This window comes from Acipenser ruthenus, chromosome 1 (genome assembly GCF_902713425.1).
Source record: "Acipenser ruthenus chromosome 1, fAciRut3.2 maternal haplotype, whole genome shotgun sequence".
Classification (NCBI taxonomy): domain Eukaryota; kingdom Metazoa; phylum Chordata; class Actinopteri; order Acipenseriformes; family Acipenseridae; genus Acipenser; species Acipenser ruthenus.
In genome coordinates this window covers 28215150-28235964 of record NC_081189.1, presented here as the reverse complement: position 1 = coordinate 28235964, position 20815 = coordinate 28215150, and the positions used below count along the sequence as shown (strand labels likewise).

At 36.6% G+C, this 20815-nt stretch overlaps 1 protein-coding gene across 4 annotated transcripts in view; it reads left to right on the top strand.

The window, feature by feature from the left end:
- Positions 1-12730, top strand: part of LOC117411708 (DNA excision repair protein ERCC-6-like 2) — an 88326-nt gene extending 75596 nt beyond the window's left edge. For all 4 annotated transcript variants that reach the window (XM_059035054.1, XM_059035051.1, XM_059035057.1 and 1 more), the window contains 3 exons: positions 401-555; positions 9183-9355; positions 10514-12730. In XM_059035054.1, the coding sequence (XP_058891037.1) occupies positions 401-555; positions 9183-9355; positions 10514-11426 (1241 nt within the window). In that variant the 3' untranslated portion in view covers positions 11427-12730. The remainder of the gene's footprint in view (positions 1-400; positions 556-9182; positions 9356-10513) is intronic.
- The last annotated feature ends 8085 nt before the right edge of the window (positions 12731-20815 follow it).

Sequence of the window (20815 nt, the reverse complement as noted above, 5' to 3'; positions counted from 1 at the left end):
TATTCAAACCGGATGTGATGCGATTTGTCCTGCGATAAAATGGTACTTACGCTGCAACGCTATCTTTCACACCAGTGATGACAGGCACTCGCATGCGATGTGATAGGCGACTCTCCTCTGATTGGTCATTGTGAGTTCCCTAGCTGCCGTGTGACAAAATCCTATGCAATCCTATGATGCATTATATTTTTTTGTCGTGGCGCAGTGTATCGTACGACACATTCGCTTGTTGCATTGCATCCGGTGTGAGTAGGCCTTTAGAATTACACTAAATTGAATTTGTTCTTTTACTAATTGTATAATTGTGTACAATCTCAGAAATTCATTTAGTCACATTTGTTTATATTGAACTTAAATACAGTACCTTTTTTCCTGTATATTTTATTTTTATTTTTTGCAGATGGGGTTCAGGAAGTTGCATATGCTCATTCAAATCAACGTATTGTCGGCGCAAGCAAGGCTGAAAATCGAATGAGTCGCTCAGCCATGCGGGATGTGTTTGAACTGAAAAGGTTTTCCCAGATCCCTGCCAATCTAGCGGTGTGCAGTGGCGAGGTAACACTTTTTCTCTGATCACCACCAAGCAATTCATAATACACAGCTTCCATTTTAAGTTATGTTAAGTTTTTGCTATTGTCTGAACTTTGGGATATATGGAGGAACCTGTCAGTCCATCCATATACTAATTTTAAAAGCACATAATCTAGTCTTTTTTTATGTTCCCAGTGTTTTAGATCCTACTTCTTCACCTGGTAGGCTATTCCATGCATTTATCACTCTGTGTACTCTGTGAAGTTGTGGGTTAACTTTATGCCATTTATGATTTTAAAGACTTCAATCAAGTCCCCTTTTTCCCTTATTTTTTCTAAGATGAAGAGATTTAATTATTCTACATTTCCTCATAGCTCATGTCATTAAGTCCTGGGATCAGCCTAGTTGCCCTTCTATTTACTTTCTCGAGAGCAATGATGTATTTTTTGTAGTGAGGTGACCAAAACTGCACACAGTATTCTAGGTGGGGTCTAACCAGGGCATTGTATAATCTTAGCATAGCCTCTCTAGACTTGTATTTTGCAATATAGCCTAACATTCTATTTGCCTTTTTAATGGCCTCACCACATTGGCGAGATACTTTTAATGATGACTCCATATGGCAAAGTGGTGATGTGATTACGAAACAGAAGACAGACAACAAAGTTCACGATCCAAACAAGTTTTATTTGTATAATCCTGGTCTGGCGACCACAAAGAATAATCCCAGGCAATACACAGCAGTGTGTATTACACTGCCTCTAAACAACGGGTTGCAGTCCTGAAATAATAATAATACACAGTTCGAAAAGAATAAACACAGTAGAACACACACATGTTCACAAGTCCAGAGTGAGTGCTGAAGTACAGTTTATTCATGCACAGTTGTGAAGTGTTGTCCGGGTTTAGTGCTGGCTTTTAGGGACAGCTCTAGATTGTGTTAGCTGTCTAATAAGAACAAACAAGTAGATTTTAGACACGACAATAACAAACAAAACACTCACGGTAAATTCACAGTTCTCCTTTCTTGGTTCAGCTTAACCATAACAAAAGGGACAGATCACCTAGCCACGTCCCCTTTTGTACCATCAGTCACGCTCCCTTGGTTAGTGAGTGCAACCGTTTCTCGTCCAATCCGCGGTTGCCACATCGCTTCCCATTTGGGACGATGACTTGGTGTACTGTAGCCCTGCCCCCTTTCTAGATGGCCAACTTCCACCTAACCCTTGGAATGAATTGTCTGACCACCCAGTCCGGGGCACTCTGTTCCCTTTATACAGTGCCCTCACAGGTCGGGCGGGAGATTTATAAACAAGATTCATTCTTTCTCCACTATAACCGTTCCCTATTTCCATATCGTTCATTTTACACCTGTAACATGGATCTTTATGTCCAATATGCAATACATTTTTTAACATTAAAATTAATTTGCCCAGCTACAGAGAAGGTCCAAATCCCTTTGAATTAGCTGGGCTGCGGATTCAGAGTCCACAATACCCTCAAGTTTAGTATCATCTGCAAATCTGACAATCTTGTGTCAATGTGTATCTTAGTCCAAGTCATTTATATAAATGAGGAACAGTAAGGATCCAAAGACAGACGCTTGTGGTACCCCACTAAGTACATTCCCCCAATCTGATTTTCCACCTATCGCACAGTGGCGGCTCAGCAGAGGAGGCACTGCCTACTCAATTTTGAAAAGAAATAAGCCTTTTTATGTATTTCTTTATTTATATGTAATATAACAATAAATGCATATCCAAATATTCAAATGCTTCACTCAGTCAACCCTGTACATTCGGATGAGGTGGTTATGATTAGCCTGTCTATTAGCCAATCATATTCTTCCACTTCTTCAGCTGGCTTGCATGGGACGCTGAGTAAAGCCGTCTTTCGGAGGAGGCAGACGCGTTCTTGTCCCCTCTGTAGTTACGATTAGCATGTCTATTTGCCAGTCATATTCTATCATTTCTTCAGCTGGCTTGTATGGAACGCTGAGTAAAGCCGTCTAAAAAATAGCCAAGGGGGGCATGTCGCCTCTACCATTTTTCCTGTTTTAGCCAATCATCAGACTTGTGCCCTCCCACATTGATGACCTCGGATGCTAATACTGACAAGAGTGAATGGAACGAAGCACGGTAAGGGCATAGCAAACGCCTGTAGATTGAATCATTTAAATTAATACATTTGAGAGAGAGAGATACTGAGAGTACTGTTTATATTTGTTTCTTCGAATTATACTGTACCTTGCTCCAGAATTCAAGTTTTGGTGAAGTGTTTTCTTTTTATTAAATAGATATGTTTCATATGTATAGAACAGTATATCATTATTTTGTTGGTCATTTATTTAAGTTTAGCAAATTAAATTGACAGGATGTGCATTTTAACAGCCAAATTGGGGTAAAACGTTAAGATATGAAAAGTGTTGTCAGTCAGAATACAATAATAAGATTCTTCTGCTGCTGGGGGCTTAAGGGGACTCCTAGCCCTCTGATTTTTTCTGCTTCCCCATTTTTTTGGCCAAAAAACATTTAATACATCAGATATTGTACAGTCCTCATAAACCTTGTTATCGTATTCATCTCTCAATACTGTAACCTCCTCTTTCACAGTTCTTTACTTTTATAAGATTGGAAGAATTGTCACGATCTTGATTGCTCTCATTGTTTGTTTAAAGCCATGGCAGGGTTTTATATTGCTTACCTACAGTCCTTGTTACAGTGTTAATGAATAACTGCATCACTCAAATAGGGAGGTCAGTTTAAGTTGGTTTAGACCAATTTTAATTCCTGAGCATTTACAGTTTGGATTACAAAATAAATTGAATTATCATACTGTTGAACTTTCCAATACCATTTAAAGTAAGTGGGCATCTACAATATATGGTTAAAAGGATGCAACATATTTTGACCCTATGTTTCTATCAAATAGGGTCTCAACTTTTATTTATACCAGTTACTTGTTTTGTCATTATGTTTATATAAAGTTCTAAAATCCAGGAGTATGCAAAGACTGCTGTTTTGTTCGGGATTAGTTACCATGGGGATGGAAACGTGATAAAAGAGGGAAGATGTGTTCTTTTCTCAGTTTCCTGCCAGCTGTCATCCTTGCCTACAACATTATGAATTCATGCCAAAATATAGACTAAGACAGACTCAAGTATACTGTATCTGTAGACATTGGTACAAGTGTTGTGAAATGAACTATGATCCAAGAACAACAAGCTCTCAGACAGTTGTATTCATGTCAGTGTCTGACAGTGAAATAAGTGGATGCTTGCACTAAAACCTGGAATAATAGAAAATGTATTATGTTATTGCCGTGGTGTGTAAACGAGAGATCAGCGAATACTGGTGGTTATTAGTATCATGGGACTTTTACATTTCAAGGTAACACATTCAACACACATTTTGAAATATTGCGTTGGAAATTGATTTACATATGTATTCTGAGATAGGTTTGCTTATGGAAATAATCCAGTAAAAAATATTACCTCTGGTCATGTCAGTGATGGAGGCTATTCTTTAAGGTGGGGTTTCCATGCACTTTACTCCAAATTCTCTTTCCATTGTCTTGAGAATGTGACGTAGCACACACTTATCACACACATTCCTCATGCTATAGGAAGTGTGCAGCAAAAACATTGTACAACTTAAAGGAGTGTGTAAATCGCATTCTCACACTAAAAAGCTGTGCAAATTGAAACATGTCCGAAAGCCGTACCTTATGCATACGAGATTTCAGCAGTAAAGATCCTGTTTGTGACGTAACCTCACTCAACTTTCTACTATAACTAAAGGCCATACCAAGCAATTCTTTATTAACAACTGAGATCTGCTGGAAGTAGTCCTGGCAAGTTGTTTGACCAAATAGGAAAAAAATAAGCATATAGTACGAGGGGTTTAGAGACCTTCATTCAGTATTTTTTCTTTTTTGTATATGGCACCATTTATTCAACGTTTCAAATTATTGCCATTTGACTCAAATGATAGTGCTTTATAGTTTAGTTGTTTTATAAATAAGGTTATAAAAAAATACTGAAGCTACTACATACATATTAAAAAAAAATCCAGCCCTTTATAATAATAAATAAATAATGAAGCCCTTTGCAAAGCACAGAAATATATATATATATATATATATATATATATAATATATATATTAGCTAAAAAAGCCAGCTGCCCAATAACCTAATATATATATATATATATATATATATATATATATATATATATATATATATATATATATATATATATATATAATTATTCTTTACACTTTTGCTATCAGCATGTTTGGTGATCGGATAGCTGATTGCTTTAAGCCTAGACTTTTCTGTCCCTTAGCAATAAGATGCAATTCATTGTACACTAGCCTTAAGTAGTAGCTATCATGAGTACCTACCAAGGACAAAAAAAGTCATGTTTGTACCCCAGAATGTATTAAATTAGCATGGCTGGGAATTTGTGCCAGTGGTCTCCTGTATTTTTGTTGTTGTTGTAAGAATATAATGTAGTGGAAAGCTTTGTGGAAACCCAGTTTAAGATGCATGAAATCAGTAGTCAAATTGGAACTCTGGCAGAAACATTTAAATATACTCTCCTGTATTTTACTATTAATTAGGTTATTTTAATTTGGAAGGAGAATTTCTCTCCCTAGAAGAAAACAATGGAAACCCAAATTACCCGAAAGGTACTACCAAAATAGCGTGAGAAAAAGGGGAGACTTATTTGTCTCTTTTGAGTGTTGGCATAGTCCAATAAAAAATACCCCGTAGCCACAACTGTTTTAACCTCCAATATTTACCAACAATGCCTACCCAGGACTATCAATGGAAATTAGCCATTTGGCTAAGTTGAGTACATAATGCGTCTTATGTTGTCCTTGACAAATTTAAAAGTAAAACTAATATTTCAGAAACCATTAAAGATGCATACTTCATATATCCTTTTGCTTACCAACAACGACTCGTTTTTTCACAAACAATTTGATCAGTTTCTGTTTCCCTTGCACTACGAAAGCTTTGTTTTTGTTGATGTAATTCAAATTAAAAATAGCCAGCTGGTATTAAATTCTGTTACAGTTGCTTTTTCTGAAAGCTTCTTGCCCTTTTCCAACTGATCGATCGCAGTTTGTTTAAACTGCAGGGTATGTTTATACGCCCTCTTTTAATCATGTTCGTCATTTTAGCGATTTAGTAGCTCCATGTATCTGTTGTTGGGTTTATTTTCATTAAGTCAGTATATATAACAGTCTTTTTCTTTTTTTTTCAATGGGATAATGTAATTCCAAGCGTCAACTAAATTGGATATGATGGGGGACATGTCAGGCATATCACAACATACGGCATAACGGTGTCTGTATAGCAAGGGACTTCTGAAAGGTGCAGGACGTGAGTGAGAGGTTAAGAAAACCTACATTCACTCCCCAGTAACTCGCAGTATTAAAATAGGACAAACTTGTCAACGCAGATTAGCTGTTCAGAAATACAAGATTCTGTGGCTGAAAAAAAATATGGCAGGAGATAGCTGATTGGGAGTATGTGGTTGATACTGTAAAAAGAGATCATATAATGCCAGAAGCGCTGGCAAGATGAACGTCAGATTGTAAACAAAACTGTGGGGTCGTCTCACTCTGCTGGATCATGTTCCTCTTGATGTACAGTCCACACAAGCACACTGAAGCCTGGCGTTTCCTTAGGCTACGAACATGTTTTATATGTTTTCCAACCAGTAAGTAGCCTATCCTGTTCAGATGACTTAACAATGCATTTTAACGTATGCGTTACAAATAACAAAATACTTAAATTACGTAATTACGGGGTAATTAAACAGACTTTTTTATTATTAATATTGGCTTTAATAGACGTTTCTAAATGCAGAAATTATGCTAGGAAATGATACCGTTAAGACAGATCTCATTCTCCGCCTGGAATAAGGAACGTGTTAATCATGATGCCGGTAGGGGTCAATTAATGGCACAATACAGATTTTTGAATCAGACAAATAATATGTTAATAAAAAAATAGGTATCTAGCAGTGATGTTTTTTGATGGTAAATGGCGCTTATGCATCACCCAGTGAAATATGGTCATGTTAAACACTATTACTTGCACGATAAAGGAGACAGTAAGTTTTATGAATATGGGCCTGGTCTCTTATCATTAGGAAACACATATCTTCACTACTGTGCCATGGGAGCCTGTTTGTTTTTGTTTTTCTTCACAAAAACTGTACTCATTTAATCATCTAGAGAAAAAAAAGTTCTAAAATTGAATTGTTAGATGTGCTTATTTAAACGTTTAGTTTAAGTGGTTAAGGCCATTAAGAGTAACCGGTTGTTGATTCTGGCTGCATCTTCAGATCGGTCTGAAGACTGCATTTACTGTAACTCTTCTTTCTTCAAGACAAAGACCTTGACCATTTAATTTGAAGATGGTTTGAAGTTTTAACACAATGAAATAAACAGACTTCAAAACAACTAATTACTTTGTGCAACAAATAACCATCTGTAATAGACGGCTTTGTTTATGCATCACTGCATGATTTTCTCTAGCTGAGATAAAGGTGGTTTATGGTTTGTGTGATGTTTTAAATTATACTTGATTTCCCTATGGCGTCTTGGGTTAGATTATCCCAAACATCCATGGTGATTGTGTTGTGATATTTATTTACTGTTGCAAACAAAAGCAAAAATTTAATTATATTAAAAACATATGTATTGCTTGTCCACTGGTGGTGTTCTTTGTATCGCTGTGTCTTTATAACTGTGTTTGGAAAGAGGATCTGTACCCATGTGTGGCAGGCTGCCCTTCCCCTGTGCGTAGTTTTTGTGTTTTATGTTGTATGTTGTGTGTGTGTGTGTGTGTGTGTGTGTGTGTGTATATATATATTGGTACACGGGGTATGTAGCAACAGGTGATTTAAAATGTATAGTTGTATTTAGGCACAGGGATTGCACAATCACTTCACGTGCAGATAAAATGTATTTGGGCACGTGGAGTGCACAAAGTAGTTCACTTGCAGACTGTGCTGAGATTCAATTGAATGATTGATTAGCAATCAAGTCTCAGCACAGCTGATTAAAAGAGTGAGTGTTAAACGCACACAGGGTTGGGTGTTCGCAGTGGAGAACGGGAGAGAGAAGGAGATAGAACTTTAAAAACGAAAACAATTGCTACTTGTGTTGGATTTCAGCCAGCACGATACTTGTTTGTTTGTTCACTGTTCTGAGTTTAGTGTCTGTCTGTTTTGGCCAATGTACCGGTTTGTTTGTTCAGTGTTTTGTTTTGTTCAAACTGTTTGTTTATTTAATAAATCCGCGCATCAAAGTTTCACTCCTCATTCTATGTCTGAGTAGAATGACGTAACCCACAAAGCCAAGCTTTGACACCCTGTATTTCATCATGCACCCATGTGAGTTATGAAAGGCTTTGCCTTGTGTTCGCTGATAAATGAGTAATCCCACTGCAAATCATTGTGAGATTAAACATTTTAAATTTATTTCTCACTTAGAATAGAACGTATATTTTTCAGTGAGGTCCCGGAGCCTTACTTTTTATGTAAAACATAGTTTCCAGGAGAAATACCATGAATTTCTGCAAGTAACAAAAAATAAGACATAGTCTGGAGCAGTTGAATGAGGAAGAAGGAATCCATCTCTGGCGCTAATGGACTTTTTCAAAATCACCTTTACAACAACAAAAAAGAAACAAACACTTTTAGAGATTGGCCTTAATTGTGGGCATGTCCTTGTGCTTGTGGCGGAGTGTCCCGCCCCTATATATATGTGCGCTGTTTATATTATTATTTGTATTATTATTTAAAACCTTGTGGGGATGCGTGACTGATCAGCTAGTTAAACAATCAGTAGCTGATCAGTCACACATCCTCACAAGGTTTTAAAATAAAAAAACAATAACACATAATGGCGGTGACTTTTCATCTGCGCCGCAAACAATAATAATACAAATAATAATATAAACAGCGCACATATATATAGGGGCGGGACACTCCGCCACAGTCCTATAGCTCCTGATGCATTGTTTGAGAGGAAACAGGTGCGTCTTGTCCAGTGTTGAAGGTTTCTGAGATTTGGGCCCCTGTAGCATGCGTGTTGCTTGTCACAATACATTTCTGCCATCTGAGAGATGTCAAGATCGGCTTGATGTATTTTTCTGCAAATGTTGCCATACTTGAAACACCAGAGAGACTGTCTTGGTAGACACGCTGGTCAATGCAGCTGCACCGCTGAGTGACAAGCCAGCTGCACTTGCACACGCTGTCAAGCCCATTGTGAATAGGGCTGATTCAGATTGAGAGGGACCAAAAGACAGACGGTGTAAAAAACTTGCTCTGATCAATAGCATATGTTTTTACACTTGCAATTTCCGGTTTGGCTCCTCCCATTCTTCAGTAGCACCACTTCTGGTTCACCTGAATCCAATTATATATTTAAAGCATGTAGTCCTAGTAAACTTAACTAAGAAGTTATTACAAACATCTTCAAGACAGTTGTCTTTCTTTTATTTTCAGTCTGCAGTATTGGAAACAGACGATGCCTGATGAGGGTGTCAGAAATAAATTACTAAAGTTAAAGCCATCCCAAACAGTAATATGTTTGTTTCCTTTGATATATATTTTCTTTGTTAGACTTTGTCAGAACAAACTGATGTGGACCTTACCCCAACAAAGCCTACACAGGTGGACAGTGGAAACCCAAAGCCTCTTCATCAAGCACATCCTGTCACACAAACAGAGAGTAGAGTCCACAGGGTGGGGAGGACTACCTTCTTCATTGGAGAGACTCCCAAAGCAATCTGCAGGTAAGTCAAGAGGTCAGATAGCGGTCTGTTCCTTTTCTTCTGAGCGCAAGATTCATTTCCTCAACTGTCAAGATACATGATACTTCAACCCAAAGGTGAGACCTGAAACTATTTGAGGTGAAATCAGTGACAAAGAAAATTGTAAACCACGGTAATATAACCTGGGGAAGGAAAGCCAGACATGTGTTCTTCCACAAAAGACATTACCCCAAGAAAACCTTGACAAGGAAACACTTTGCAGATGTTTTTGTTATCAGAGAAATTGTGTTTGAGCTTCTTGTAACTTAACACGATGCAGAGCCGTGTGTTTTTTCCTCATGCTCATCCAGAATAATTTGTTTTGATTTTAAGCATCATTTATTTATGTTTTCCCTTATTTTTTTATTTAAAATATGAAATGAAAATAGTACATTGGAGACAAAAGCACACTGTTTAGGTTTTGGGTATAGTACTGTACTGCTGCACGGAGTGCCAAACTTCACCACAGTTCCCCAGTAGTGTGCCTCAACCCTATCCTGGAGGGGACCACCCTTGAGTAACAGTATTTCATTTTCCATGCTTATTCACGTCCATGCCTCTTTTTCAAGACTGCCAGAAAGGGCCAAGTTATGCACAATTGCATTGTGGTTTTCTGACCAAGACCACAGACAACTAGGGACTTATAACCACTGGATTTGACTTGAGTCTTGAGTGGTGAAAGATTAGGGATTCCAGCCACAGAACCAACTTCTAAAAGATTTATTTTACGTTTTCTGTCAAATCTTTTAATTAATCATAAAAACAAATCAAAGGTATTTGTATATAGAAAACTACCACTCATAATTTGACATGCATGATGTTACAGTCCAAAACATTTTTTAATGCTACTTTTTTTTATATCAGAAACCCCATAAGGGAAATTGGCAAACTGTAAGTCTATTAAAACATTTTTGCTCAAGTGGAGTTTTAAAAGGTGTTAAAAAGTTTTGATTTATTATATTAAATACTGTATGTCAGTTACTTTATATATATATATATATATATATATGTATATATATATATATATATATATATTTTTTTATATATATATATATATATATTTATATTTTTGTTTTATAATATGAACATACATTTATATAAACAGTTTTAAAAGAAGATGATTATTTATTTTTTTTGCAGGAAACAGCTGACAGAGATAGCTGCTTTTTTCAGGATGGCTTCAGTGGAGGAGCTGGCAGAGCTCGTTGTTAGAAGCACCCCTGAATCTCGACAAACAATGCTGAGAGATTTTTACTGTAGCCAGCATGCCGAACTGAAAGACATTTTGACCATTAAATATTCCAAACCATTAACAGTGTTTGGGAAACAAAAGACTGGCAAGAACCCCAATTGTGCTTCTTCTGATGTTAAAAATATTTCAGACACAGATTTAAAAAGTTTGAGAAAAGGTACAAGACCACGGAAATTGACATATTGGGAATCTGAGGATTCAGACACCTCAGAAGATTCAGGTAGTTATTTAAATAAATGCAAATCAATCAGCAAAGCTGAAGTTTGTGTTTCCCAGAATCCTCCTTTTGACAACCCCTCCATCGAGTCAGGAAACTCTGCCAGTGATAGTGTAAAACACAAACAAAAGCAGCGGCACAGTCTCTCAGTTACAGAACCATGCAGGGAGAGGTCCAAGTCTGAACCAAACGATGATGCAGAAAATGAGAACTCTCAGAAGGACGTCATTACAGAGCTGCTCGGTGACACCTCTATCCTTGATGGTATCTTTAACATGAAGAACAGAAATTCTGAGCCACGCAAGTCATCTGTATCGTGTCACGTAAAAAAAGCAAAAAGCAGGCCTAAAGATGTCTGGGACATCCTAAATGAAGGAAATGAGGAGTGCGTCAACAGGCTTACTGATTTATCTGTGGTGGAGGGGATGTGTAACGGTGTAAATCGTGTTGCTGCTAAAACGAGAAGAGAAGACCAGGCTCAGGGTTCTCACCTTTGGAAGAAGAATGAAAAGTTCTTGTGGAAAAAGTATGAAGACCAAGAGACCTTAACACCTGGCACATCATCAGTGGACTCTCAGATATAGAAGATTGTAGAAGATGTTTTTAATTTAATTTATTATTCCGTTATTTTTGTTTTAGTTTATTTTTTAGAAGTGAGAAGCATTAACCAAAAGTCTTGCCCTTTATCTGCTTTAATACTTAATGACTGAGAATTAAATGTACTCTTCTGAAAACCCTATATGTTAATTGAGATCTGTATGTTTAATACATTGTAAAAAGTTGTTTGGATCTTGATTATTTGCTTAACAAATGATTAACAAACGGGCACCATGACAGATTAATCCATTTTGAGAATGTTTTCATAGGTATAGTTATTCAAAAATGTAAAATGTATACTTTTATTACTGTGACATAAAATTAAGCTGACAGTTTTTTATGTTTCAGCTGTACTAGGTAATGCAACAGATTTTTTTTTCAGACAGTTAATATATTTTTGCTTTCAAAACATTGACATTACTATACAATGACCAGTCTGTCACTGTCAAGAAGAAATATGCTATATAACCTCCATTTGTTGTGTTAGCCAGAGAGGAAATTATTTTGTTCTTGAATATAATTTATACATTTTTATAAGTTGTATTGATATAACTATCAATGCTATACACATGCAATGTAGTTCCTGGTGTAATTTTTCTTGCTTAAAGCTCAGCAAGAATATATTTCCAACAAACATGCAGCCATTTCGTACTTTGCCAAATATTAATGAATGCAAACTACTGTACATTTCTTGATTTAATTGGAGATCTTTTAAAATGAATGAGTTATTGATGTATTTAAAAACAAGTTGGTCTGAATAGTGTATACTATAGAAGATGATTTAATAGAAAAATGAATACTGACTTTGCCAACCTAAATTCATTTAGGAATTATTTTCTACGAAACCAACAAATGAGGTTCAGTAGAAGTACATTTTGTAATACCAGGAAATAAAGTCTACATTTAACCCTGGTTGCCTTTTAATTTATTCTGTAAAGGAAAGTGGCTTTTAGGATGTAATGGGGGATCAAATGATATTTACATTTGTACCTCAAATACTTTCCCTAATTAATAGAAAATTAGATGTAATTACATTTGTTTTAAGAGTTAATACGTGTGACCAAAGGTACAAACAGCAGAGTCTGACGGATTTGTTTAAGAAGAAAGCACAGCAGGAGGTAAAGTATTAAATATTAAAAGTATTAATTTCATGTTGTTTCGGTGCATTCCAGGTCCTGGTTCAATTTAAGTTCATATAAACAGTACATCACATGCTGGTTTACCTTGTAAGTGTGTAAAATGAATTGTATGTATTGCTGCACAACCATAAATATGTTGTGTTATTCTGAAATTTCTCCTGTGTTTTGCTTGGGTACAGACTCAGTATAGTCTTGTTTTCACGCTTTTTCTTTGTTTTGCTCTTAGTGAGCAGCCATGGCAACAGACGGCCTGTCCATTTCATTATCTTCTGGCTTAATGTATGCATACCCGCCCATGCCACTAATCCCATCAGTGTTCAGGAAGGTAAGTAGAGACAGAGCCAGCCTCGTCCTATACCCCCCAACTGTTTCTTGGAGATACTAGAAATGTCCAGTTCTAGAGTAGCGGTCTGCTGTCCCAGAACAATGGGAAGATGCTCAACCACAGTCCTTTGCTATTACAACTAGCTGCATAAAATGTAAAGGCAACTACTGAGGAACTATGGGCTATCTGAACAAGTAAGAAACATCCTAATCGCTTAAAAAAAATACAGGCAAATGGAGAGAAATTGTCCTCTGGTGCAATTCAAAATTCATGCAGTACATGGATATCTCTCTATCTAATTTATTTTCATACCTCAGCCACCTGTTTCACAATGGTCTTTCCCTATCCTCTATCAAGGTTCACCTCGCAGCAGTCTTCAACTTGCTACCTTGCTGGGAAGGTCACCCTGTAGGTTCCCACCCCATGGTGTAGAGTTTCATTAGGGAGGGTTAACCATCTAAGGCCTCAAGGAAAAACATCATCCCTGAATGGTGCCTAACCTGCTACTCTGGGTCACAAGGGGTACTTCTCACTTCTGACTCCACATGTGACAGGGTAGCATCACTGCCCAGACTGTTACCAGCAGGAAAGAGACCCAGAGACAGAATGCTGCAGTTTAAGTGCTAGTGAGCACGTTTATTTAACAAAACAAACACAAAACAGGAACAAACAAAACATGGCACAAGAGCCAAAATAAAAGGTTCAAACAAAATAACAAAACACTTGGGCATTAGCCTTCACTACAACGTTGCAAAACAATACAAAAATCACAGCACAAACACTTCCTCTGTCTCCCCCCCCCAATTAGCATAAATTACCTAATTGGGGAATGGCCACAACTGTGATTGCTGGCAGGGACAGATTTAACCCCATCCCTGCCAACCTTACATTCCCATGCACACACACACACACTATTTACAGCAGCAGGGCTTTTGTCCTACCACAGGGAGATTATGCAGTTCCCTCAGTCTGCGCTCCACAGCTTTTATGCTGCCCTAGCTTCTTTTATAGCAAAACAAGATATTTTCTTGTTGAACCAAGGGAATCGTTGAATAAGACTTCCAGTGATATTTTTCCCTGGGTAGATAGAGGATGAGTTCAGATGGAGCTGTGTGACCTGCGTGGCAGTGACACATTAAAAGAGAAGCTTCATGAACGTAGTGCTTGCCCTGACCATGTTTTGGGTTGAATGCATTGATCCTGAGAAATTCCCAATCTTGAGACGACTGGCTTTGACAACATGTACTATGTTTGGATCGACATACTCCTGTGAGGCACGCTTTTCCAAAATGAACATGATCAAAAATGAACACTGCAGCCAGATAACTAATGAGCATATGCAGCAGTCTCTTCACATTGCTACCACAGCCTACACCCCTACTTCAAAAGAGTGGCACTGGAAAAGAGGTGTAATTTGTCACACTAGACAATTTTTAAAATTATTTTTATTTAAAGTTTTTTTTTTTTTGTTATGACTTCTGTTTTTTTCATGGCTTGTAAATAGTTAAGAAAAAAACAAAGCCAAAACCAGTTTTTTTTTTCTATATTGGACTGATCTCCTGGCAAGTATGGTTAACCGTGTGCTCATGGGCCTCGGAGGAAGCAGTATATGAGGTAAGTGGACTTTCGTTGAATAATGTTGGGAACCCCTGGTTTAAATGATATGTATAAACCACAAGATCATTTTAACACTGTTTTATACATTTTACTTTTACTAAATGAAAATCCCATTCATAATGAGACAGCTGTCTCTGCTAATACAAATATAAGAACCTGAGGATATCCAACTGTCCCTGAAGTATCAGATGTTCATTACCAATAACATCATCTATTTTGATTTCCTACTGAGGGAATTCAGGCAGATGGTGGAAGTGCGTTAAATAAAACTAATAAGAAAAGGTAATGCACTGTATAAATGAAGTATCAGACAACCAAGCTGCTCTTTCGTGGCTGGTTAAATTCTGCCTGGATCTCATCTGCTACATGATGGAAGTCTTTTGAGAGGGTGTCAAATTGTATTTGGTTAACAAAAGGTTGTGGCTCAATTATGTTTTCTGTAGGAATAGTTGAGCAGACAAGGCCATTGCTAATGCATGACCTCCAAACCATATATAACAACAAATACAAGTACTCTGCAAGGTGGGGCCAGTTTACTAGGTGGATCTCAATAAAGACACCACACCCTCAGCATTTGGTGAATAGTGTATTTATTTCAATGTTAGTCTCTCTTGAATTCAAGTTGCACCCCTAAATTTGAGATCAAATTAAAGGATGCGGAGTAGAAGTTACATAATACAAACACAAATTATTACTTTTAATTTCATGATACCTGAATGAAATATTATATAAAATCAACATGAGGATAAGCATAGTAACTAAAAACAAAACACAAAATTGCAATACATGCAATATATCAAGGTCTTGCCATGAAAAGTTAAGTAATGTGTTTTATTGTAAACCGTTCAGTGCCACTTTTTAATTAGGGGCACAGTTTACAATATAATTTGGCGGCAAAGATATTGCCGTAATTAATGTCCCACTCAACTAGCAGCAAAGCTAAACAAAAAAAAAGAAAAGAAAAAAAATAAAAAATAACTTTAATCTGACATCTAGTTCATTAACATTTTTAAACTGATAATTCTTCTACATTTTATGACTAAATTATACTGAGCATCAAAAGAAACGTATCACTTATATTTGGATAAAATTCACCAGATGTGATCGAAAAATGACAAACTCTGTTTTAGAGCAGGTGCAGTGACTTTTTATTGTGCTGATTAACAACTGACATCACGAAGATGCTGCAAAATGATTTGTCAATCTTGGGCAGGTGTTGTGACTCTTGGTCTCCCAGTTCATGGCCTGTCATTGACAGAGTGTGTCTGGTTATACCGTCTCGCCAGGTTTGAAATTGGCTGTGAGCGCCCAAGACGGCGAGCCACAGTACACTGCCCTAGTCCAGCCTCCAACATGCCGATTCCATGAAGACGCTGCTCTCTTGACAGACGTGGCATATTGTTTTTTTTCTGTGATTTTCTTTATTGCTTTTATTCAAGCTTGCAATTCAACAGCTGAAATCACTCCCTAGCCAGTGTCCAATCAACTATCTCACTAATTAGGTGATTAAGTGCATATGCTTCAGTCATAGTCACTCAAGCGTGTCATGGTCAAGGATGAATGATCGAGTGATTAAAAAGAAACCAAAAACATTTTGTCAATGTCCATCATTTATATACCTTATTTTTTTCAAAAATAAATGTGTTTACGACTGTAAGTCGCCCTGGATAAGGGTGTCTGCTAAGAAATAAATAATAATAATAAATATAATAGTGCTAAGTTTCTTTTGATGCTTGGTATATATAGAGAAACTTATCAGGTGACATGCCACATGTTTCAGTTACTTTGCATAACCATTCTTCATTATGTGACCACTTTCCTAAAAAGGTGCCCATACCCTGCTTAGCACTGTACATTTTAAATTTCCACACAGATGTACAGTTGCTGACAGCATTATGGAGTGTATTACAAAGTTCTAGAAAGAATTCAAGCGAAAGTTAACGATCTGATGAAATGAGCTCATTTAACTGCATTTTATGTCCAAGTTATTATAGGTCTGTGTAAAGAATCTCTACAACGTGACAGTGAAATATGAAAATGTACTCATGAGAATGAAAATACACAAACCGATGTTACAGCAACATTCATCTCTACTTAACCATCTGTAGACTTTGCCTAATGGGGGAACGTCCTACAGTACATATTATTTTTCAACGTGTACATCAGTTACGCAATGCAGGACTCTAAGGCTGAAGGGGACAGACCAGTACTTCTCACATATTCTGTAAGGTATGTTATCACAGTGATCTGAAACAAAAGTATTCTTCTACATTTCATAAATCACTGAATTAAAAACAGCTCCAAGGATGGTTAAATGTAATTGTGTCAATGTAAATGTTTCAATTAAGATTCCCCCGTAGTAAAAAGGGTTTGCTTAATGTCCTGTGCTAAATAAAGTTGTCAACATGCTACCGCTACTGCTAATTCGATAAAATATTTTTTTAACTACGTAAATTGCTATGTGGTTACTGAGCATTGTGACCATCAGAATTACTACACTGCAATATGAACTTCATAAAAAATGTGTCTGCTAAAAGATTCTTCTCTACACACTAATTCATTTTCAAAGAAAGACTGTGACTACTATGATTATTCTAAGTGACATATTCTGTATTAAGTTGAACAGAGGGATTTCATGCTATGATCTAAGGACCGTTGTAGTGTTATTTTCAGGTAAGTGGTAAAAAGTATGGTCTTTTTTAATGGACTTTATCATATTTTCCAGTCTTTTACTTTGTTGTTAATGTAATTTAATATATTTTTCCACCATTAAGAAAGTAGTATATGAATATTTATCATATGCAATACATTGGGTCTTGTACATTTTTTTACTTGTGCATCTTTGCAGTGGACTTCCCATTTTGTCTTGTTCATTGTAAATATAGCCATAGAAGGAACTGTACTGTGAGTCTTCTTTTAAAAAGTACAAATATACTGTACACCATCTCTCTGGTTCAACAGCCTTTGACAAAGTGCCACATGAAAGGCTAATCCTCAAACTGCAATCCGTGGGAATACAAAGAAGTACATGCAAGTGGATAAGAAGGGAAACCTGTAACTGGGGCCATGTAGTCAGTGGGATGCCGCAGGGCTCTGTGCTTTTATCAACATCAATGACTTAGATCAGGGGATAATCAGCAAACTTGTCAAATTTCCAGAAGACACAAAGCTTGAAGGAGTGGCTGGCACACTTACAGCCTAAGGAAATACAAACAGATTTAGACCGCATACAAAATTGGGCAGGAACATTGCAATTGAAATTCAATATCAACAAATGTAAATTGTTACATGCTGGTCACAAAAATGTAAGAACCAAATACGAAATGGGGGTATAGAACTAGAATAGGCTCACCACGAGAAATACTTTGATGTTGTAACAGACTCACTGTCAGCAAGGCCAAACAGCTGAACTATCCCTCTTGCTCTTTTCACGTCATCATACCGTGTACTCTCCCAATAAAGCCTTACATGTGTATCAATAATTAATACATCTACACATTTCAAAGCCAGTTATCAGGAGCCGCCTCCGAAGAACAGCTACCTGTAGTTTCTGTTGGGATTTGGGAAGTTTAGCAGTGGCTGTTTGGTAACGGAACATAAAATATCATAGAACGGGTTGAACTGTCTTGTGCTGCAAGTCATGGCAGTTTAAAATACTTATGTTCCGTACTCAGTTATTCTTGAGGTAAAAATATACTTCCTACAGGAGCACAGTAAGTTGTCAGTGAGGTTATGTGTAATTGCTTGTCCTCCGTGCTTTTAATATATATATAATATATTATTTGTTTATTTAGCAGACGCCTTTATCCAGGGACTAGGGTGTGTGAACCATACATCAGTGGCAGAGTCACTTACAACTACGTTTCACCTGAAAGAAGGAGCACAAGGAGGTTAAGTGACTTGCTCAGGGTCACACAATGAATCAGTGGCTGAGGGGGGATTTGAACCAGGGACATCTTGGTTACAAGGCCTTTTAACCACTGGACCACACTCTGTGTGTGTGTGTGTGTGTTATAAGAACTTGAGAACATAAAGTTTACAAACGAGAGGAGGCCATTCAGCCCATCTTGCTCGTTTGGCGTACGTTGTTATTGCCTTTTAGTTATCGAGAACAATACAAAAAAAGGCTTAAAAGACAATAACTGCATGGAAATTAAGTGGAGATAAACTTATCTGGAAATGTGACAAATCGCACCTGCACCTGGAAAACCAATACTGCGAAGTACCCAAGCCATGAGAATTCCACAGCTAAATGTGTAGCCTATCTGTGCTGGCTATTGCTACAGAACCCAACCCCAAAAATATCATGCTATTCATGTAGGACATAATCAAATCTGCTGCTTTTTTGTCTCGTAGAACTAATGTTAAACCTAGGTTGACTAGCCAGGTTACTAAAAAGAACTGGATACCTGTACACCTGCCCCCTGTTATGTAATGCTTCATATGAAGGTTAATTTTGTTTATCCTAAATATACACTTAAATGGAAAATAATATATTGGCTTTCAAAAGATTAGAACACATGGCACCTTCATTTCAAAGTACATTTTTGCTTTGTCTGAATAGAAATAATTTTGTCTGGGACTAGAAGCAGGATTATCAAATCATCTCTGTAAAATAATGTTTTGTAAATAATGGATTTGATCTTGATATAAGTAAACAAAATGTAATCTATTTTTTCTTCAGTATGTGGTTTATGCTGAGCTCTCTAAGCCTATAACTGATTGTTCTGGGGACATTAAAAAGGATTTGATCCTGTCGGTCATCATTGGCTTGTAACAATCACAGCTTTTCCTTGCGAACCCTCTCTGTGTGTGGTCTAGGATTATTGCTTCATGTTTATCAGATGTTCCAACTCTCTTCAGTGTCTCAACTAGATCTGTGGGTCACTAAAAAAAAAATGTTATGCATCGAATGACGAAAAAAGAAATAATACCTGAGGGCAAACCTGTTCCATATCTTAAAATAATATTTCATAAAAAACAATGTTTCAAACCATTCACCAGCAGTTGGTAATATTTTTTGGTGGGCAACGATATGAATATTTTATATCGATATTGTGCACGTATTTTGATATTGATAATTTCAAAGTCTTCCAAAACACAGAAAACTATAATCACACAATTGCAATATCAAACATACACACACACACACACACACACACATACTGGGTATATATATATATATATATATATATATATATATATATATATATATATATATATATATATATTAGTTATAAGTTAGCATATATTTACATTTTCTTTAACTTGGTGGTTTGCTTCATAATATCCATGCAGAAAAATGAGGTCTTGTTATATATTTTTTACGATTGCATCATCATCCACCTTAAAAACAAAATATTTCTAACCTTCACTGCGTATAGACTTCGGGGTTGTTAATTTTCTAGCCAATCCGGAAGTAATTGAATCTTCAGCTGCTCTGTATAAATGCTGACTCATGACACCTCTAAAAGTATTAAGTACGGTGTCATGTCGAATTTTGCATTAGTTTGAGATGTGTTTTGATGTTTTTATATTGTTTTGAAGTCTCGTTTTATAATGCCGAAAGTTCACATTAAACATGCCGTATGAATAATAGCGTAAGTGATCACACAGACAAAATTAAATGAAACACTCATGCATGAAAATAATTTTAAAAAAATGGATGGCCAATAGTGACAATTTTAATGCAGCATTTGGTACCTAAACGGCAATCAATGGAATAAAGTGGTTACATAAAACTTAGTGTGTGGTGTTAGCCTACGAGACTGACAATGATTGTAATGTATAGGGTTTATTGTATCTTAATATAAAATTAACTTATACTGCATTTGTAGTTTTAGCAGTATTAGCTATAAAAAGTGTGTGTGTGTGTATATATATATATATATATATATATATATATATATATATATATATATATATATATTTTTTTAAATCCCACGATATCGTGATATGGGAATTCTCGATATCAGACGATATCGATATCATATCAAAATTTCAGTAATGGAGCCCATCACCGTTTGGAGAGGATAATTCACACTAGAGTTCAGTTAACACCTAAGTTCGGTTTGTTTATGCAGGTGTAAAACGTCAGAAATATAAGGCCCTGTCCACACTACACAACCGATCTCGAGAACCATACTCGAAACCGCTCTAAATTAATCCAGCTCAAAACGTCCACACTGAAGTACCGTTTCATGTTTAGTCAGGCTTAATGTGTCCACACACCATTAGAATAGTTCAGTTACAATTCCCAGCAGCGAAACAAACCATGGAAATTAATACGATAGTA